Source organism: Charadrius vociferus, unplaced genomic scaffold, assembly GCF_000708025.1.
Source record: "Charadrius vociferus isolate BGI_N301 unplaced genomic scaffold, ASM70802v2 scaffold300, whole genome shotgun sequence".
Classification (NCBI taxonomy): domain Eukaryota; kingdom Metazoa; phylum Chordata; class Aves; order Charadriiformes; family Charadriidae; genus Charadrius; species Charadrius vociferus.
Window position 1 is genome coordinate 600198 of NW_009646513.1, and position 17765 is coordinate 617962.

At 36.4% G+C, this 17765-nt stretch overlaps 1 protein-coding gene across 1 annotated transcript in view; it reads left to right on the top strand.

Moving 5' to 3' along the window:
- The window catches only part of GALC (galactosylceramidase), a 34977-nt gene that overhangs the window by 5769 nt on the left and 11443 nt on the right, over positions 1 to 17765 (top strand). Inside the window, exons 5-8 of the mRNA XM_009884631.1 lie at positions 1330 to 1469; positions 3674 to 3712; positions 8254 to 8381; positions 16059 to 16214. Of these exons, the coding sequence (XP_009882933.1) occupies positions 1330 to 1469; positions 3674 to 3712; positions 8254 to 8381; positions 16059 to 16214 (463 nt within the window). The remainder of the gene's footprint in view (positions 1 to 1329; positions 1470 to 3673; positions 3713 to 8253; positions 8382 to 16058; positions 16215 to 17765) is intronic.

The window sequence follows — 17765 nt, forward strand, 5'->3', positions numbered from 1 at the left end:
GACCTTTAATTAGCATATCAATTTTAATGGGCTGATGTTTTGATGTGCAGTAGACAAAGTAGAATGTCTAATATTTAGTAAGCTTGCCTTGATGCTTCACTTAAACTTACTATGTTTTACTTTGTTACAATAGCACAAGAATGTATGTAACAAGCAACATAGGATCACTTGCTTTTGTGAAGTAACATTAATGCTTAGACTGTGTAACAGTAATGAACGTAAATGATTTATCATGAGATGAATTTCTGAATAATAGAGTAAAAAATTGGGAGGGATAAAGTAAACTTACAGGAAGTATAAATCTGTAAATCTTATATGCGCTAAAGTCAATTATATGTTCTTATTACAGACCAATCACCCCCTTCCCACTGTAGTGGTTCTTGTCTTCTGATTTGTCTTATGTATGTAGCTTAGTTGTGACAGGACTTTCGTGTCTCCCTGTTTTGATTGTGGGTTGTGTGTGTGCTGTGACTGTAGAAATGTTGAACTGTAGATTTTAATTGAAACACTTTACAAAATGTATTTCACATGAAACAAGGTAAGAAATGTATCAGTTAAAAAGTATCTAATACTCCCTTTTCCAGACATCAGGGTCTTCCATATCCAGCCACAAGGCATGACTTGGTGTAGGATTTGCTAGTCAGGTTTGTTAGGCACTGTGACAAGCAGTAAGCTTACCATCTATGACTAATTGTAATTATTAATAACCTCTCTCTTCCCTCAGATCAAGCTTTCAACAAAGGAAGGAGGGTTTGCCTTTGAAATAGCTTATGGTGTCTTATACAAAATCAGTTGAAAACTTAGCAGAATCTGCTTAGGTTAATTTGTTGTTCTTATTTACTACAAGGTCCAGTAAACAGCTGAGACTCAGAAATGCTTTTTCATGATCCTAATCTTTCTTCTGCTATTATGACCAGATCATCACTTCTGAAATTCATATTCAGGACACTAACAATTTTTGGTGTTCAGTATTGATCCTTTGTCTATAACTTTGTAAATCTTTATCCTAAAATCTTTGGAATTTTAAACCTGTTCGAGCTAGTACCACACAACTGAAGAATTACATGTAGTCAGTTCTTCTCTAGTATTGAAGGTTTTCTAGCTTTAAAAAAAAAACGCAACTATTAATATTTTTGATCACAATTTCTAGTAGAGCATTCTCTGCAGTTAACTAAGTTGTGTTTTATTGTCTTCACTGGAGCTACATGAATTTGAAGTGCATATCTTCTCCTTCATTTTGGGTAGAACAAATTATAGCTTGCTATTGAAGCTTACTGAGTAATGTAGAACAACCGATCTTATTCGTTTGTTTTTCTTCTCTCTTTCCAGGATTACCTTGGACATTTCCAGGATGGATAGGGAAGGGTGAAAACTGGCCCTATGACTATCCAGATGTCACTGCTTACTATATTGTTTCTTGGATATTAGGAGCTAAACTGTATCATGATTTGGACATTGATTATATCGGGGTCAGTAAAGGAAAATTTCCTGTATATTTTATCCATCTTCATTCCTAACATCTTGGTCTTGTCTCTCCTTGTTGAGTACTGGAGGAGGGGAACGTGAAGAGAAGTTGTTTTTTTAATTACAGTTTTGTTATTTTCTGTTGCAAAGGGAAAAGCAGAAGTTATGTTAGTTTACAGTCTTTCTGCAATAATGGCCATTAAAGCAGAACCAGTGTAAAACGGCTAGTCTCCCGTCTTCCCAACTCTAGAACAAAGTTACCAGAGAATTTGAGAATTCTGACATCTGTTTGAGTCTTGGGCTTGTAATTTTCTGCCTTGCTTGTTCTGCTTGGGTTTCAGCAGTTACCAGCTATCAGAAAGCATTAGTTAAGAGAGAGTTTGTGAAAGTCGGCTAACATGACTACTTGGCATAAATCATGGTCGTTGTTTTGCAGAAAGGCAATCCTCTACAACTTCTTCCATTTTTACCTGCGTTATTTATAGTAGATAAAGGTGCATGTGTTACAGTACATTGTAACTAATGTATTGTGTTACACTGCAAAATATTGAAGTAGTGAACAAATGTCTGAGAAATGTCATAATTTGGAGATGAGAGAGAAGCAGACAATCTGGAAAAACACTTCTCAAGTTCATTATTTGACTCCGATTCAACTTGTTATTTTTTCTTCCAATTAAGAAACTGTGTGGCTAGGATTCCTCTAAAATCAGTCCTATACTTACTGAAACACTTATTTTGGACTTCCAAGTGCTTTGATATGAGAATTGTTTATCTGCACAAAAGCAGAAAATCATGTCTGCAGTCCAGAGCAAAACTTCCGACACTATGGTTCCTATCCCTCAAAGGAAGTCTGACCTTTCTGCTGTGATGTGGAAAGGTATATATGATGTATATCTCTTCTGGAATGCATCCCCCTTGATGTTGCTGACTTATTCCAGCTGTGTCAGTCTTGCCCTTTGGGTAACACAGTGATGCTTCAGCAATTCAACTCAGGGGATAGGGAGAACACTTGCTATTAAACTTTCTCCTTGCTGTGCTCTTAGAGTAGAAGATGAATTCTGCACTTTATGTATTTGAGTAATATCTGGCTTCTATGTTGTTACTTCACAGTGATTGGCCTTCTGAATTCTGTATTTCTAAGAAAAGGGAATTTCTGCTTCTTTGGGAAATGTGGTGACATTGCGTATTGTCTGATTTCTTTGTGGGTATAATCTGAAATACAGGAAAGAAGTTTCTGTGAAGGCTCAGAAACTGTGAAACCCTTTTAATGCACTTCTGATTCTACATTGTTAGCCTCTACTGCTGTTTGGTTTATAGCATGTTATATATCATGATTTCCTTTATGATGAAACGAGCCTTTCAGTAAGTAACTTTTTGCTTGGCTCATTTCTGAAGTCGTTTATTAGCATTATGGAAAGATCTAGAAATACCAAAATCAAATGGACACATCCCACCTGCAAGAAACTGTCTGCTTGTATGTGGTTGGGTAATCTACACCTACAGGGGAATACTTTCACCTTTACTGGTGAATATGAGTCACAGTGTTCATGTTGTGGTTAGAAAAAAAGAAGGATTTCTGACTATGCATTTTATTGGCCAGGGTATTTGGTAGAAAGGAAGACCAGCATTAAACTTTCCATAAAAGATGGAAAATCCAGAACAACAGAAATGAGACCATTTTATGTATGTTTTTATTAAACTATGCTGGATGTTTCTTGTATTCAAGTATGGATTTAATCCATAAACTGTAAGTGTAATTGAGTAACACCCTGAAACTGTAGGCAACTGTAACTTATTCTAGCTCTCCTATGTCCGTGTATGGCAACAGGGTCCATTCATTAGGACCAAACCTTGAAGCCACGATGTGTTTCACAATGATTTCTAACAAACTGTAGACCCATTAGTAGTAATGTCATGTGTAACACTTCTACCATTGTAGAGCTCAAGCAGCTCTAGGGTTCTTTCCAGCAAGAAGGCAATCAGTAGACCTTAGAGACAGATAATCAAGCAGCTACCTTGAACTTGCCCACAGAATTTTCCCCTGAAGAGCTGATAACAAAAGCAACCAGAGCACTTTGCTCTAGCAAACTGAAACAATGGAGTTCAGTAATGAATTGTATAATCTTATATACACGTAAATAAATTCTTTCATTATGCATTGACATATCCTGATTTTTTTTCTAAGTGGCTTTTTGCTTTTCCTTTATAGATATGGAATGAAAGGGCATTTAGTAGCAAATATATTAAGGTATGTATTTTTTCTTATTTCTCGAAAGTGAAATGTTTGTCTTTGTTATCATATGTAAACAATTAGCTTTTCTGAATTTGCCTAGAAAAGGGACCTTAATCCTCCATCTACTTCACTTACTGAACTCTGTTTCTTGTAGTTGCAGGTACGGAATGCAAACAGGATCAGATCTCTAGATCTTTTTTTGTGTGTGTGTCTGAAACTGTGATTTTGAACTTTAAGTGTGTCAGTGTATGTTAAATGTTTAGGACCTCTACATTTTAATGGACCTCTACATTTTAATGGAAGCTCCAGTTGATGCTACTGAAATTGTACAAATTCATCATCTTTATACTGGCCTAGATATAGTTATAAGTCCAAGATCTAGAAATAGTTAAAATTCTGTAGCAAAATTCCAGTGGATATAATACCCTTAAATTTTTGCAATAAAACTCCAGGCTTTTGTTTTATGGAAAACATAATAAAGGCTCTGTTTTTAGTGGTGCAAAATTCAGTACTTCCTGTTCTAAAAGTTTGGGGAACACAGTATTTCACATAACCAACCTTGACGTGTCTCTAATATCTCCTGCTGTCTGCCCCTGCTGCCTCCCTGCCCTTCTTTGAAAACTCACTTCTATTTGTTACATTATGTTGCAGTGGAATCTTAAGTACAAGCTTCTGCTTTGTTCATTTCCTTGTTGCTGCTTTGAGGCTTAAGAAGCAGTAGCATTACCTCTTCTTATAATTAAATAGGAGTTAAATTGAGTGTGTGAAAAACTGCTGACTTTTTTTTTTTTCAGAGCTCAGCAGGCATTGTATCCCATCTGCTTAAAATTAGTTGATTAGTGGCTATTAGAAAAGTTTCAGTTCTTACAGTTTGTGTACACTGGATGAAGTTAGTCACATCATTTGTCCTTGGCAACTTCTGTAGTTATTTTTTTCAATGATTAGTTTTAGTAGAATGATACAGGAAATGGTGTACAACAGTAAAACTTGACATTGCATTAAGAGTAAAAAAAGTATCTTTCGTGAGGCTGGTGTATTCTGCCCACTCCTGAAAACTAAGAATACTATGCTATAAATGTTTCTTTTTAAAATTATATTTCCTAGAATGTAGAATTAGGTGAATACCCTTATAGCTGTTTCCTATGATTTGTGCAGTGCTTTGACTGAGGGAGGGCAGGAAGCACTGGCAGAAAGCTCTGTGCTGACAATATACCTTGTACAAAGAAACAGGAATACCTTATATCCAGCTTTATGGGTTTCTTGGTAACTTAGTTTCCAAGTCTTATCACATCTTAGACCAAATTCTGTTAACTATACTCCACAACTAATGTCATTAAAGGTATTTTCTTGACTCTCGCTTTTGTAGGCTGCGAGGCCGTTAGTTCTTTTTGGACACAGAGGTTTGGCACTAGAATTTTCGAGTGACTTACAAAATCCCTTCCAAAGAAAACACAAATACACTGAAGTGTGACACAGCAGGATATCTTGGCATCTCTGTCAAGATATCTTGTTTCTTTGGGCATGTTAAGTAACAAAACTCTGGTGGATGTATAGATGCTTCAGATTTTGCTAGTGAAGCTGCTTAAATCCGTGTCTAAACTTGTTCAGTAGGTGTGCTTAGAATCCTCTTAAAATATCCCATGCCAATGTGTGCTCAGCACAAACCATAGCCTAACTTTTTTTTTAAAGCTAGGAAGCAAGTTCATACGGTGCACTCTCTGTTACAAAAACCCCTCAGGAACCAGGAGTTTTCTGTTATATTTAGCCTCAGGTAATGTGGATTCCAGGCTTTTCTTTTTCTAAAAGAATAGTGATTCAGTAATCAGGTATAGGCTAATGGAGAAATCACTACGGTTACTAGTAGTCTCCTAAAGGATAATCCAAATCATTGGTAAGTTATGCTGGTAGGGTAGGAAGGGGAGATGTGTGTGTGTGGGGGTGGGACTTCAAGAAGAAATCTCCAGTTGTTCAGTATGTGTGTTATAGAAACAAAACTAAACAGAACTGAAAACGCTTCTTTGCAGGTTGGAATAAAACAATGCAAGTAAGATGGAAGATAAATAGTGAGAAACTTTCTTTTTGATTTTTTGAACTGCAAGTGTTATTTCTTTGCTGACTAGAGGTTATATTGCTTGGAATGCCTATGAGACTGAACCCTTTGTAAAAAGAGTCATCAGAGAGAAGGCAGATCTTATTATAAATAAAATACTCATTTCCCTAATTTCACTAATTGGCTCTCTTTTTAAAAACTGGTTTTCTGGCTTTCTGTGTGTCTTGTAAGAAATAGAAGTGTTCTGTTTTGCTCAGTCCTATGTCAGGTCACCTGGAGGCTTTCTCATCTGCTTGTCTTGGCTTCCTAAGGTGGGGAGAATGAATGTGGAGAACAAACCATCGAGTATAGGTGTGGCATTCTACTTACTAGCTTTTTTAGTGCTGTTGAATTGGGACTAGGCTTTTGGCTTCTAGAGCTAAATGTTTAGTTTAAAATTTGGTCTTAAACTCGCCGAAATATTTGCTGAAAAGTGCAGCCTTCCCTCCGCTGTATGTTAATTAATATAAGGCTTTTTATTAAACACCTGTTTTACCATTCATTCCCTTACACTTTGCAGTCTTGCATAGTGTTTCTTCTCTCATCAGCATGATAGTTCTATTTGTGGTCTGCCATTTTGAAAAAGGTCTATTTGCTGAAGTGGGCTGTTGCACACCAACCATTTTCTGTAATGTCTGACAAATACCTGACATAGGTAAGGTCTTAGTTATCTTGTTAAATTTTTACTTGTAAGAAGTTACTTTAGTTACTTAATCCACTAAGGTGCTAGTCATGTTTCTTATTAAGTAGAAAAAATGAAAAAAGAAATTATGATTCTTTTTCTTATAAACTCTTATTCAAGAAGATCTTATTCTTCCAAGTAGATTTTTAAATACTGTCATCTTAAAATAACCCTATAATTTAAGGATTATCTGTATATAAACATGAATACTGGTTGTGAGGGAACCGTTCTGCATATGTTATTATGGAGTGCATTTTGAGTGTCTACAGTTCTGCGTCCTTGGTTCTTATCTTTCAACATGGAAGTTCTGCAACCTTTCTAGTCATGTTGTTGTTCTGAATGATCTCTATGTTTCAGCGGTTTTCCTGAATGTCTAGCTAGCTAGGAAGCTTTAAATTGCAGGGACCTTACTGTTAGTATTTCTGCCATCGTGAATTTTTCTTCTGGTAAACTTCATGCTTCAAGGAGCTGAACAGAACTTCATTGCTACTTTTCTTCTTAATAAGGTTTGTCCTTTAGATCTAGGCTTTCATTGTCACCAATGCTTGGACTTTGCATTGTGTCTACACATTAAAATATAAATGTTCCCTATTCTCCTTCACGTTGCTGGACGACTATTGCAAGAAATTATTTAAGGATTCATGCCTAATGATCTTCAAATTGTTGGAAAGGTCTCTTATGCATGCATGTATACATACAGCACATACTATATCATTCCTTTATATCCAAGATTGAAAAAGGGATTTTAGACTGTGGACTGATGTCTTTTTTTTCAGATGCAAATGTACATGGAAGCTGCTGAAAATACTTTTTGAAAGTTTTTTTGAGTGTTCAGATAAACCATGCTTGTATAATACCATATAAGCCAGGTTCATTCTTAGCTGTTAGACCTGGGTATATTTTGCCTGTGTATATTTCGTTGATGAAGTTCCACAGGCAGATGTGAGAGGCTTATCACATTTTACAGGGAAATAGTAATGAGAAGCTGGAAAGGCAGAATAAGGATTCTGTTCTGCTGGCATGTTTGAATTCAAAGTTGACTGCCCTCAGTTTTGTTGTAAATATGGAATTCCAGTTTCATGCATTACCTTCCTGAAAATTAGTGTGATATGAGAGCCAAGCAGTGGGTAAACTTAGATATCAGACACTTACAACATCAAGGACATTTTTGTTCAGTAAAATAACCTGTAAAAAGAATGCTGCACTTGAAAAGAACGGATGTTCGGCAAAGATTCCTGCTCTTGTACAGAACTGCATGGTCACAAGGTCTTTTCTATCTTAAAAATTCGATCCCAGTTTTCTCAATAGACTTTTTTTGGGATCAGGGTAACTTTCACATCTGATCACTTGTGGAGATATGTCCCCTTCCACATTCCAGCCAGTCATCACTTTTAGATCAACTTAACGTGACTGACTTTATAATAAATCCATTACTCACATGTAATGAATTACGTGCATGCAATGGATGGAGTCAGTATGTTGAGAGTGTCTGAGTGAAGTACACTGATTACTTTTGACACCCCATGTGCATACAAGTGATGAGAAGCCCGTTTTTGTGTAATGGCTATCTGAATGTCCCTTCAGTGTTAATACTTATCATTAACTTTGTCTTAGTTGTCATTATGGCTCTCCTTTGAGATGTGACAACTTTCCTTATTCATCTGGGTCTGAAGACAAATGCTTCCACTGATTCCTCCTACAGTTCTTAAATTGTTTTCAGTCTTAAATTTTCATGTTGCCTGGTTGATGAAGGCTGTACTTTAAGTTGTGTTATCTGTTACTAAGGTACTTCGACAATCTTTGGACAGACTGGGTCTAAGGAACATTGGCATCATCGCTGCAGATGGAGATTGGAACGTTTCAAAGGAGATGGTAGTTGATCCCTATCTTAATGATGCTGTTGAGGTAGTCGGGTAAGTGTGGGAGAAGGGAGAAGTTTTACACATTGCTTATTGCTTCATTTCTGTAAGTCTTCATCTCCATTTTGAGAAGTCATATATTCTTATTTCATGCTTCCTAGGCATTCCCAGTTTTATTGTCATCATGTACTGTGGTGACTGATTACTCTTTCCAGTCTTCCTCTGTTGTTTCAGTTTAGTGCATGTGTACAGTAACCTTACCACTCTTCCATCATTTCTTTCCAGTGTTCAGTTAGGAGCTGTATTTTAGGCTGCTTATCTTAGCACTAGCGAATGACAGGAGACTTTTAGCTAATCTGCACATGCATCTTCACAAAAAAACTTTAGGACTGAATTCTTGGTCTGCAGTCAGTTTTAATTTCAGGTGAACTTGAACTTTCACATCGGAACTTAGCACTCTGGGACTTTCCACGATTGCAGCATTCCCTGTTACACAAAGTACATTCCCTGTTTCTCAAAAGTACAAATAGGTTTTCAAAAATTATGTCATTTCCACGGGGAACGTGGTCTATACGTGCATAAATTGTTCACTTGTATTACGTTTGTTAATTTGCTTGCCTCTGTTGTTAACCTTACTGTGATAAGAACACGCTTGTGGTCCCTAGTGTACCATTTATCCTCATCTATACGTAAGAGGGTGCGATATGCTCGTAATTGTTTAAACTAATGCATGGTTCAAATGTTATAGCAAGTCAGTTAAGCAGGGTTTTTATAAAGAAACTGCTTGTATATCTGTTGAGCTTAAACACTGATCACCTTGAAGTGGCTGCCTGAAAAATATTACAATGCCATCATTGAGTAACTAATTTGGTTTTAAAACTTGTGACTTAGGTTAGGCAAGACTTGCACCTCAGCACATTGTAGTGCATTAGGAAATGTTTTAGTTATGATTTCCATGCCAGTGAAACTTCCAGAATGAATGCACTGAGTGTGTATGCTTCTTATTTCTCTAAGAGCTTGACAGAATCAAGGCTAGGAGTACCTGGTTTTGTTTGTAGCCTTTAGGACCACGGACATGTGTTTAGATGTTCTACAAGATGAAGGTTCTTTTTGTCAGAGGGCTTTCTTGAATGTCATATAGATTTTTCCCCAACACCCCCACCCCTGCTGATCACAAAAAAAATGAAGAGTTAGGAGAATATTTCCTGTGCAGTAGTGTTGTTATCTATCAAGAAACTAAGGTTAGTACAAAATAAGAACACCATGTTTCTCAGCCAATGCTGACTTTAAGGAACCAACTACCGGAGTTCCTCCTGACCTAGAAAAAGATAATAGTATTTAGGTGTCTATCCTTCAAATGCATGAGTTCAGAAAACTGCTGAAAGTACACTCTATCTGTATGTCTTTGAGATAACTGTGTCTAGTTGTTGCAAAATCTGCTAGTCAATCTGTTTTCATAAATAGTCTTAAATTCATTTCTCAGAAATCCTTTCCCATACGTTCTCCAGTATAACACTCTGAGTTTTCCTTAGTAGTTCTATTTTGGAATGGAAATCTGGGATTAAATTTATCTTGATAATTTTTAAATAAAACAATACAATTGAAGTGATTGCTTTGGCATCCATCCACAAAAAGTAACTGACCTTTCCATTTCTTTGTGCTTCCTTTAATTTTCTTTTTTCCTTTCCTTTCTTTTTCACATCAGGTAATTTTTACCTTGATACCATTGCTCCCCATGGAGCTCTATCCCTCCCTAAAATACTGTTTGCAATCTGAAGCATGTCTAAGGTAGATTTAAGGTAAAGCTTCTATGTCTGTTTTTCCCCCCTCTGAATTTGCTGTCTGCTGGCTTGTGATTTGAAAGATAGAGGAGTTCATATTTTCTCATTAGAACAAAGGCTATCCAGCTATTATCATTCAGTGTGTTTCAGTTTCATTGGTTGAAGGAGTGTTCGTCTTGAACTTATTGCTTGCCATCATCTCATAATGAGCTGCAGCACTTGCCTTTGAAAACAGGCATTTTGTTAGAAGAAGAAAAGAAAAAAGCCTTTATCTGCTACTAAATCACTTACCCAGTATTTATAAAGTGCTTGAAAATGGAAAAAAAATAATTGTACTATAGTTAGCTCAAGTTTTAAACAGTGTTATATTATGCTTCCTTATTATGTTTGCAAGACCATGTTCACTACTGTCTTCCTGTGATATTTTGATGGGTGCTATTTCTGTGGCTTTTATAGCATGTATTCCACTGATTTCAGCTTGCCTGCTCAGGTAGTCAGCTTGTCATAGAAAGAAATCGTGTTTGTCAGGCATGATTGGCCTTTGCTAAATTCATGCTGCTCTTCCCAGTCATTCTTCTGTCCATGTGCTTGGAAATGGCTTCCAGAAAGACTTGCTCCTTCCTGGGGACTGAGGCTAGATTGATGGGCCTGTAGTTTCTTGTGTCCTCCTTCTGGAAGACAACCATTAAAACTGTTTTTCTCTGGTCATTAGGAACCTCCCCTAATTGCTAAATACTTTAGCCTTTGTATATACGTTGTCTGCAAACCAAATACTGCCTTATTCTAATGCAAGATGTATGAGGAAAATGCAATACAGAAGTAATACTAACATTGTGTTCAGACAAAGTTCTTAAGACTTTGGGGCAGGAAATCTTGATTTTTTTAGGTTACTGAATTTACAAGTACAGCAAATACTGTTTAGGGGACCTCTGGACTTCAAGAAACTGCATCGTTAGGCTTGGTCTTGCGTGACATTTTATATTTGTTTAGTTGACTTTCAAGGCTTTAAAATGTCTCTAGGGAAGTATACAGTGGTTGCAATTTTAAAACTTGAAATAAAACACAGTTGAGTAATAAGGTGTGTACATGTCTGGTGTTTTTCTCGTTTCTCATGTTGGTTGTGTTTAGGAAGAGCTGATTTCATCTGCATTGCTTCACTGTTAAACCGAAATAGTTTATTAGCAGGGAGAATAGGGGGAATAAACTCCTTTGCTTAATTAAATGTTTATTGTGCTTTTACAAGGTTTTTAAGTTATAATTCAGTTGTCCTTGCCCTGTATGTGGTCCTTGTAGCCTGACCTTCAGTATTGTAACATCTAACTAGCTGATCTGCAAATAGAGTATCTTGTATGAAAAGTGGTATGCTTTGTCTTTAACTTTATCTGCAGATTTGTGTGTGTAAGAAAAAAAGAACTAAATGTTTTTCATTTTTCCTTTTGTCATGTACTTTAGTGTTTGGCATGGTAGAGGAAGAAGATGTCCTTCTTTGAAGGCACTTTGTACTTGACAATCTATTACATTTTGTTTTATGTAACAGTTGTTTGAGTAGAAATAAGAGTTGGAACATTATTTGTTTCGAAATATGTTCAAATAGTGCTGAAGAAGATGCTGCCTTTCCCAACATAAATTTTTAACAATTTGGAAAACATTTTTTTTTTTATTTCTCCCTTCTCTCTGTTCTTTGCTTTCCTTTTTTTTTCAAAGCTGTTGAGATACACATTGGATAAGCACGGTCTGCAGCAGGTGAGGATCATAGCCAGCGATAGACTGTGGGAGCCCATTTCCTTTGTCTTGCTGCTTGACTCTGAGCTCCACGGAGTGGTCGATGTGATTGGGTAGGGGGTTCTCTCTTTTTTTCTTTCTTGGTGGTTTGTTCATAGTTTGTCTTCATCTTGCTTATTTATAACTAGCACAGCCAAAGCTTTACATCTTTATACCCTTATCTGCAATGAAAGGATTGGTACTATCATATTTCTTACTAACCCACATCAAATCATCCTGGCTGTTGTCCTGGTGACAGCCTCAACCCTTTAATTGAATCATGAGTCTCCTATCATGTGGAAGATTCCTATTGGCTGTGGTTGAACTTTTGATGAATTGAAGGTTTTTTGGAGAAAAATGCTTTAGCTTTACAGCTTTGTATAGAGCCTTGTATTACTGACCTCCACTGGTCTGTTACAGGAATGGGCATGAACCAGAAATGAATTTGGGCTATGATTCTTTTTTTAGTTACAATAATGTCTTGATTATTTGTTCCCATGTTGTTTTGATGAGAAGGTTGTGTTTGGAAAGCATGGAACCAGCTCACTTGTTTTTTTTCTAGTTCTGGGTTTCATCATATGATGCTAGTATTTTGCTAAAGTAGTAGACTAAATTTGAGATTGATTACTGACTTGTCTGCTGAATGGATATGTGTGTAAGACTTGCTCATTCATTAACTTTTCTTTTTACAGTAGCTCTAAGTTTTAAGTTCCATAAACTTGCCTGACCCAATCACATGCTTCAAATGTGGCTGTTTCTTGCTTCAACTTGAGTCTGTTTCATTTATCTTTATGTATCTGACCCACAGGAGGTGTAGAAGTGAAGGTTTTCCCCACAAATAATATGCAGTGTCCCCCGCAAATCAATCCCTCCCCCCATTCTGAACAACAAGAAGTATCCTGACATTTTTTTTGCAAATGGAGTCCTGGATCATTTGTGGATTAACAATTGAAAGCAATTGTGAACTCACTCTGATCAGATACAAAGCCACTGTAGTTATTACGATCCCAACGTAGTGAGCAGGCTTCCTTTCTGGCTTTTGGCAGCTACAAGTATGCACCCAGAGTCAGTTCCTGAAGCTCGATGTTTTTCACACTTACTAAGCTGTAGTTGCTTAACTCTTTGCAGGTGAAAGTCTTATGTCTCTGCTCTGATTCAATCTTAACAGGGAGGTGAAATACACTCTTATGTAATGGTTAATCAGTTGCCCACTGGACATCTAGTGGTCCACATCTCATCATGGTATCTTTAAAAAGAAAGTTGTTGGCTTTCTTTTTTGTTTGAAAAGTATTTCATGTAGCCAGCATTTTACATGAATGCATGTAAAACCAGTTTTGGACTTGGTAACATAATTTGTGATTTCTGACGTCTCTCATCAGACAAGCTGGATGGGAGATTAGTTAAAGCTGCTCCTTTTGTTTTATTTTGCTCCATTTCCATACAGGCTTCATCTGCAAGATACTGTAATGGCTAGAAATTAGAGGGAGCCCTGAAGATGCACTGTAAAACTATTAATAGATGTTCACCCCCATAGGAATGACACAGGTCACCAAAGCTCTTTATAATGTGATATTTCCAAACAGCTTTTCAGAGCTATTATGGTTGCATCAATTTTACCAGTGAAATGAAATATAATGAATTATAAACAAGTATTACTCTGAACACATTTAAATTATATTGTAGCTCTTGAAAACAATGTTTTTCACAGATGGGCTTGCAAATTCCATGGTTACTTGATAGTAGTACTTTAGATATGCTACTTGTTTGTAACAGAGTTAAACCAGTTAAATTTTTGCGTTTTATACAGTAAGAGACCAGGCTATTCTGACTGTACGTGTTGCAAATTTACACCTCCCCACCCCCTGCTGTTTTTGCTGTTAACTGAAAGAAAATAGGAAGTGTTTAGAAAGTGTCAGTGAGTTTAGGAGTAACAACTTCCCTTTTTCACCTAATATAAATTTAGTATGCCACTTGGTGACAACTCGGTCTTTTTGGCTAGCAGCATCAGTGTACTTAAACAGATCTGCTCTAAACACACATTTGGTTGAATTTAAGTGTCACAGAAAACCAGACCTTTTAAAGAAATTTGCTAGACCTAATTATGCCCAAGTTTACAATGTAAGAAAAGCAAGATGATGTTGTGACATTACTCCATGATGGAATCATGCTGTGGTGCCTGTAGTAGTGGGAATGCAAACTGTCCCAAGTCCCTCTCAGGCCTGTGTGCTGACACAGACTGAGAAGTAGGAAAGACAGTGTTGTTAGCTGATGATTTCTGTTTTCTAGAGATGTTTTTTGAGAACTAGATTTTGAGGTTTTCATAGGTAGTGCTTTTCTGCAAAGCTTCATTGTAGTATATTATATAGGCTGACCTTTTTTTAAGATTTATTTTATTTCTACAGCCTTGTACTGATACATGAGAGAAAAATGGTTGAAAAACCTGCTATTTCTATCCTGATTTTCCCCTTTCGACCATTGCTATATGCAAAAGAAAAAATAACACGAAGGTTTTTATTTGTTTTTTAACTAAATTATCCAAATGAAGTCACTGTGGGCAGTTGTGCAAAGCAGCATTTGCAGTCCATAAGTAGAAGAACTTTTCTTAATTAATGTTACTTTCTTAATATAACTGATCTAGTTTAGCTCCCCAATGCAGGCAACTGGATTTATTTTTTTTCCTGTTGGAGTTGTATTGCTCCATCATCTGCTGTATAAAACACGCTCAATCTCATAATAGTTAATATTTTAAGAATACTTTATTATAACTCTAACAGCTAGAGGTTCTGATGATGAACCAGCTGTCTGCTGGTTCCAGAGAGACTGGAAGAAGGAGGGAACAATGAAGATATTTTTTTAGTAAATGACAGTGTTTTGAAGCTGTTGGTAAATTCTTCTCTTGCAGTGATAAGAGGTTTAAACTGGTGTCACTTTTGTTGTAATTCTGTTCCTACTATTCCTTTCATTACTTTTTCTCCACCAAGATCCATTCTTTTTCACCTAATATATTCCTTTCATTACTTTTTCTCCACCAAGATCCATTCTTTTTCCTCCTTTCATGATATATGTCGCTTTTTCCTCTCTCTTTCAAATGGTCTTCTGTTATAGTGTGCCTGACTCTCTGCTCCTTTGAGCAGAGAATCCAAAGTCCTACTGCTTCTATTGAAGCATCACAGCTTTAGGAATGATGCATAAACTCTACTCCAGTTCATCTTTTCAGGCAGCAAGAAAGGTAGGTGTTTAGGAGTCTGTGGTTTTTCCTGAAACATTAATCATGATACTCAAGTCCTCCCAAATGGTAGTGGCTCTTGAGTGGACCAATTATATCCTGAGGGTAATTGGAGTATAGTCACTCCTTTGTAGGAGTTTTAATTTCCAGTAAGATTGTTTTCACTACTCAAGGAGCAGAGCGCGCTGTTCTGAACACTGCTAATCTCCTGTTCTTTGCAGCACACCTTTTGTTAGTTGTTGAGGCTGTAGAGTGGCACAAGATGTCTGAAAGAGGGCTGTAGCATGATCTAGTGTTTTCTTTAAATATAAGTCTCATCGAATTCAACAAATCCAGCATATACTGGGTGTGAAACCCTTCGTTATAATCTGATAGCAAATGTTTATTTTGTGCATTTGAGTGGGCCTTTTAAAAGTACATATTTTGCTATTAAAAGTTTTTTTTTAAAAAAAAAAGATTGGTGTACTTATTTTATAAAAGTTAGTTCTCCTATGGAATAGGAGTTATGCACTCTTTAATCATGTCTTACTTTTTAAGGACTAATATAGATATTAACGGAAGTAAAACAAAACCCCTTGGTTAACAGCAGTGTAAGTGAAAAGCAAATGTAGTGTAAATTGTGTTCATTAGCAAAACCAGAAATTGCATCTAACAGCAGAGAAAAATGATTCATTTCTCAACTGGTGGTGAAACTGCTTTACCTGATTGCATACCAGTGGGACAAAACAAGAATGTTGTAAGTGTGTGGGCTTTAAGTGGAGCATAACTGTCAATAAAGATACACTGAAGGAGTCTGCCTCTAGAATGTGTTTGTTTTTCCTGGAACTTTAATCCCGTTTAACATCCCTATTTTTTTCCAGTTTATTTTCATAGCTTTTCGTGAATCTTTGCTGCTATTTGTACTTCCAGGCTTTGATTTTTCTTTTTGTGATAAGTGCTCTTTCTTTTTAAAATACTGTGTAGGGCTCACTATCCTGGAACTAAAACAGTGCCAAATGCCTTATTGACTAAGAAGAAACTGTGGTCTTCAGAAGATTACAGTACTTTCAATGATGAAGTAGGTGCAGGCTGCTGGGCTCGGATCCTGAATCAAAACTATGTGAACGGAAACATGACCTCGTAAGTGTTGTGCACTCTTGCTCGCTTTCACAATATCATATGTAAGAATTGTTTCAGCTACTATATAACACAGCCATCTGCTATGGCAATATAGCAGGTAAACTGAAACTCTCTCCACTGTCAGTCTGAATTCAAATATAGCAAGGTATGAAGTCTATTGTCCTTACCTCTTTCTGGGGTAGAAGACCCACAAGTTTTAATGTATTCTTGAGTTACTGTCCCACAGTATCAAATGGCTTATGTAGCTGAGCTCAGATGCCTTTGAGACTGATGATATTTGTTAAAAAGGGAATGTTCTTAAGAAGAATTAACAACGTGAAAAACATTGGACGAAAATAAGAATAAAGCTAATCTACTGTATTTTTCTTAGGGTCTTTGTCAAGTTATTTGTCTTCTGTAGACAAAGTAGATGCAGATGTCATTATCTAGTTTTTCCATACAACCTCTTTCTCGGAATCCATTCTAAAACTTATTGTAGTCTTTTGATATGTTTACTGTTTCCTGCACATTTTCTTTCCAAACTGAAATCTTGAAGAAAGCTGTTCTATTTATGGGGAAATTACATAACTCACAGTTTTACAAGAGAATAGAAAACACACTTCAATGTTTCCAGTGCAACAACTACTAATCTGAAAGCAAAAAAAAATATCTAATTAAAGAAAATGTAGACATCAAGGTGTAAGCATAATTGTTCAAAGTTTTATTTTTTATGTAACTTCATTTTGGAAGAATAAGATACATGGTTTTTGTGTCTGAAATGCTTGAAACAGAACACAGCACTAAATGCTTGGATACTTCTAAAGGGAAGTTTCTTGAGTCACATGGTTTCTATGAAACTTCTGTCTACTCTGCAAGCTGAAGTTTTGTGACAGATGAATATTTCCGATGTGAATTCCCATTCCTGTTGCCTCTTGAGTCTCATATGCTTTAATATCTTACCTTGGGGTTTTTCTTTTCCCATTTCTTTTTTTTTTTTTTTCATTTTGACAAGCTCTTTGTAATGATATATGCCCCATTTGTTTAGCAACCTGGCAGCAAGACGTATGTATTGTATTTAGAAATTACTGTGGTATAGTTCCAAGTGCATATATCCAATATTGACATTGTCTTGGCTTTTATATTGTAAACAGACTTCCTGATGAAAGGCATCTTATCTTTCTGCTAAGCTCGTTTCCTTTGAACTTGAGTTCCCTACATTCCTTTTCTAAGTTTGAAACTCCCCAGAACAAGTTTAATGGGAGCAAGTTGTTGAGTTTACAACTCAAGAATTGTTTATTTTATGGGCAACTTTTGTAGGATTTCAAGATCTCTTCTGAAATGCATATATAGTGTGATAAATCTATGGCAATGACTTCGTAATACAAGGCCTTCGCACTCATATGTATGCAATGGCAGAACAGTATGACAGCTTTTACTTTATACATAACTGCTTTATTAAGCTGCATTTCCATACACTGTGCACAGGTCTTAAGTTTAAGGTCCTAGCAGAAGGTTTTCACTGAAAACCAAATCAACAGACCTGAAGTAATTAACCTTGTCAGTGTCCTGACA